The 4,126-nt window shown below is 35.3% G+C and overlaps 1 protein-coding gene across 2 annotated transcripts in view; it reads right to left on the bottom strand.

The window, feature by feature from the left end:
- Nucleotides 1–280: 280 nt before the first annotated feature.
- Nucleotides 281–4,126, bottom strand: part of Kiaa0408 (KIAA0408 ortholog) — a 10,754-nt gene continuing 6,908 nt past the window's right edge. For both annotated transcript variants that reach the window (XM_017798237.1, XM_008833540.3), the window contains exon 5: nucleotides 281–1,375. In XM_017798237.1, coding sequence (XP_017653726.1) covers nucleotides 1,202–1,375 — 174 coding nt within the window. In that variant the 3' untranslated portion in view covers nucleotides 281–1,201. The remainder of the gene's footprint in view (nucleotides 1,376–4,126) is intronic.

Genomic DNA, 4,126 nt, shown 5'->3' with positions numbered 1-4,126 from the left:
ACAGCCAAGTTATTGCTTCTTGTGCTACTGTGAGTGCCTAAATTTAGTGTGAGGCTTTTTTTTTTTTAACACAGTATAAGAATCGTAATTCAGCAATCATGAAATATTGTTCCTGAACTTCTTTGTTAATAAAAAAGTGAATTAATATTTTCTCTACTATTTTTGGGGAAAAGTTTAGGAAAAGGAACAAAAACAACAAAGAATGACTTACCTCCACATAGATAGGACTCCAGATAAAGCTTGGGTGCTTTAAACTAAAAACCACAATTTTAACAAAAAGTAAAATCCAGCATAATTTAATTCCTTTTTTCATCTCATTTAAGGAATGTTTGTTACTGAGGTTGACAAAATAAATTCATTACTTTGTCCTGTCATTATTAAGGCAGTCTTATGATACTGGGTCTGAGAACTATGTATACAGTTAAGCCACATGAGACTACCAGAAGACGTATAAAAGTATTTGTGAACATTCTTTGCTCGCTTTAGAAGGCTGAACTGTCAAACTTGTGACAGTTTTATTTAAAAGAATAAACAAAATCAGCATTATCAGCTTATCTTCATGTAAGTTGAGATGCTATTTAAGATCTGTATCTAGAAAATTACCAATGTTAGGTATGCGTATAATTCTTACTTTTCAATGTAGTTGTGGGCCAAGTGATTAAATGATATATGAATGTCAAATGTCTCAGGCGGATACCTATTAAAAGGTATACAAAATATAAACAGAACTGTATATTTTCAAAACTTCAAAATAAACACAAAGAATATATAGGTATATATGTTGTAATTTCAAAGTCAACACCAGCACATAAATTTTTTTCTTATCTAAATACATACTAGACTATTTCCTATGACAATACATGCACCTACAAACACATGACCATGCACATAACCTTGCTTTCTGCATTTGCGAGAAAGTTAAAATATACAATATTGTACATTGTGTCAACTTAAATCATATTGGAAACTCAACGAGGATGGTAATGAAAAAAACTCTGATCGAAGAAATCAAAATACAAGGAGATAATTATTCTACAGATCAAAAACACTGAAGACTGATGGAAAGTTAGGGTTTAAATTGCTTGTCCCAGTGATCTTGAAAGACACAGAAGAGAACAGGACTGGTTGTAAACACTCCGGATATTCAGTTCATAGCAACAGGGACTAGAATTCTTGTAATCCAGAAATCCAGGCTAGAGACTTAGACCCTTGGGGCATCAGATCCCAGAGAGACATTATAGCTGTGGCCAGTCCTCCGTAAGGCAGGGGGTGCCGATGGAGATCTGGATGCCCATCTGGATGGGGGCCTGCGATTTGCTGGTCTAGCAGGTCGGGAAAATCCTTTTCCATTGGAAGCTTTCATTACTATGGCTTCCTAAAACACAAACAAAGGTATTAATCTCCCTACACATGCTAATAGTGGACTAAATACATGATGGAGCTCAACCATAGGACTAATGTTTTAGCAAATTTGCAAGCTAAAAATGCACTGAAAATGGAAAGAGATTCCGTCTTAATAGTTGCAGCTTTTTGAATGTTTTAATAGAAGCTAGCTTTAATTAAGCTCCAATTTGGTTTACTTTAAAAAAAATTTTATTCTATGTGTATGAGTGTTATGTCTGCATGTATGTAAATGCACCTGTGTTGTGCAGTGCCCATGGAATGCCATGGACAGTTGTTACCCGCCCGTGTGAGTGCTGGGATTCAAACCTGGGTCTTCTGCAAGAGCAGCCAGTGCTCTTACCACTGAACCATCTTTCCAGGCCCTCAAACTCCAATTTGAATACATAATATGACACTTGAGAATCTTGTAGAACTATTATCTCAAGATGTAAAAGTTCATGTTCAATAACTTAAAGATGATGGAAACATGAATATTTCTTAGTGGTAGATTAGATTGTGTTAGTGCTGTCTGAAGATAATTTATTGTAGATCTTGTTTAAATGCATTAGATTATGCGCACATCTAGAGGTCATAAGCAAAAGGCACACAAAATAACATCTGATTTTTAAAAGATTTTTTATTTTTAATTATGCATCTGTATGTCTGTGTGGGGCATGTACATATGAAAACAGGTGTTACGGACATCAGAAGAGGGTGTCTCATCCCTTGGAACTGAAGTTACAGGCAGTTGTGAGCTGCCTGATATGGGTACAGGGAACTGAACTTAGGTCCTTTGCAAGAGCAGCCACATCTGAATTAAAAAATTTCTTTGTGTGACAGGGCTGGAGAGATGGCTTAGTGGTTAAGGGTACTAGCTGCTCTTGCCAAAAACCTGGGTTCAATTCCCAGCACTCACATGGCAGCTAACAACCATCCATAACTCCACTTTCAGGGGATATGACACCCTCTTCTGATCTCTGTGGGCATTGCACAACACAAGTGCACCTACTTTTATGCAGGCAATATACTCATACATATAAAATAAAAATAATAAAATATTTTTAAAATATAAAAAAATAAAATTTGTGATTTATTTATTATTTTATGTGTATGTCTGTTTTCCTACATGTATGTAAGTGCATCCATCAGTGCAATGGCCCATGAGACCAGAAGAGGGTGGGCATCAGATCCCCTTGAAACTGGAGTTACAGACAGCTGCCATGTGGGTACTGAGAACAGAACCCAGGTCCTGTGCAAGAACAGCTAAGGCTCTTAACCACTGAGCTATCCTTCCAGCCCCCACATCTAATCTTCTAAAGGGAAGGATCCTTGTTTTACTCTCTCACAAAAGTTTTAAAATTATTATTTAAATTTTCCTGGCATGGGGAGGGTGAGATTCTAGTGTTATGGATCAAATCTAGCTCACACATACTGGGAAAGCATTCTACCATCGAACTACACTCAAAGCCCTAAAACACTTTTAAATACAACTTACTTATAACTGCTAGAAATAAGTTACCATCTATTTTAGCATCTTCTGGTGAGTGAAAATCTTTTCCTTCTCTTCCATTTCCTTTCATCTTTGCTTAAATTTTTTAAAGCTTCCACAACATTTTTATAGTCTTGTTTTCAACTGACCTTCTTCACAAAAGATTCTTTCAACTGAGATGAGTAGGTGGACAGCCTCAAATTCTATATTTTAGTCATGGCCTCACAATAACCTGCATCTTCTCATTGTCTTTTGGAGACTTATTTTAAATTTGTTCAGGATTAAAAAATGTAAAACAATACAATATGCTCCCAAGGATCTATAGCAGAATGACCCCGTCCCAAATCCACAGTTAATGAAAAAAGAGGAAATATTTAGCATATATTGTTAGTTCCTGGAAAACTGGTTGGTGAATGCATATATGTGTATACACAGGTATGTATTGCCTTTCTCTATTTATAGGATTTACAGTATTTATGAGTTCAACTAAGAAGTAGAGAAATACAAAAGCAGGATAATTATTTAAAATGCTGGCTAATAATAATAAAGTGTTATCAACTATCAAGTTCTTAAATTTTTAAATTTTATTTTTTATTTTATGCGTATGAGTGTTTAGCCTACATGCATGTAAGTTTACCCATGTCATGCAATGCCTATGGAGGTCAGAAAAGTGTTGGATCCCATGAAATTGGAGTTATAGGCAGTTGAGCTGCCATGTGGGAGCTGGGAACTGAACCCCGGTCCTCTACAAGAGCATCCAGTGCTCTTAAGCACTGAACCATCTTTCTAGCCCCCATGAATCTTCTTATAAAATGTTGTTAAAAATTCCATACACAAAAGGGCATAAGTGTTAATAGTAAATGCGAACTGCTTTGATCTTTGTTCTTATAATTAATGAATTTGTGCTTTGTATAAATGAACATAGAAAAAGAGAATGACAAAATTTATTTAAATATCCAGGTCTTCCTAATTTCCACACAAGGAATATCTATGGCTAAGAACAGCTGTATTCCCATAGACTGTTTCTTAGTGTACAAACAGGAGAATGCTGTTAGGCATTGCTTTCAATGATGTGTTTTATCTATACTTACATTTATGTGACTAATCCTGTGAGACTGTGAGTCAAATGATGAGAGAGACTCAACCAAAATAATTGAGAAGTGAAAAGTTATGTAAAAATGTTTCAGTATATTTAAATAACCTTTAAAATGTAAAGTTCTGTAAATCAACTAATGTGCAGTCTGAATTTTATTC

Source organism: Nannospalax galili, unplaced genomic scaffold, assembly GCF_000622305.1.
Source record: "Nannospalax galili isolate Female #2095 unplaced genomic scaffold, S.galili_v1.0 scaffold831, whole genome shotgun sequence".
In the NCBI taxonomy this organism is placed as follows: Eukaryota; Metazoa; Chordata; class Mammalia; order Rodentia; family Spalacidae; genus Nannospalax; species Nannospalax galili.
The sequence above is the reverse complement of the archived record's forward strand: the minus strand, read 5'-3'. Positions and strand labels throughout refer to the sequence as shown.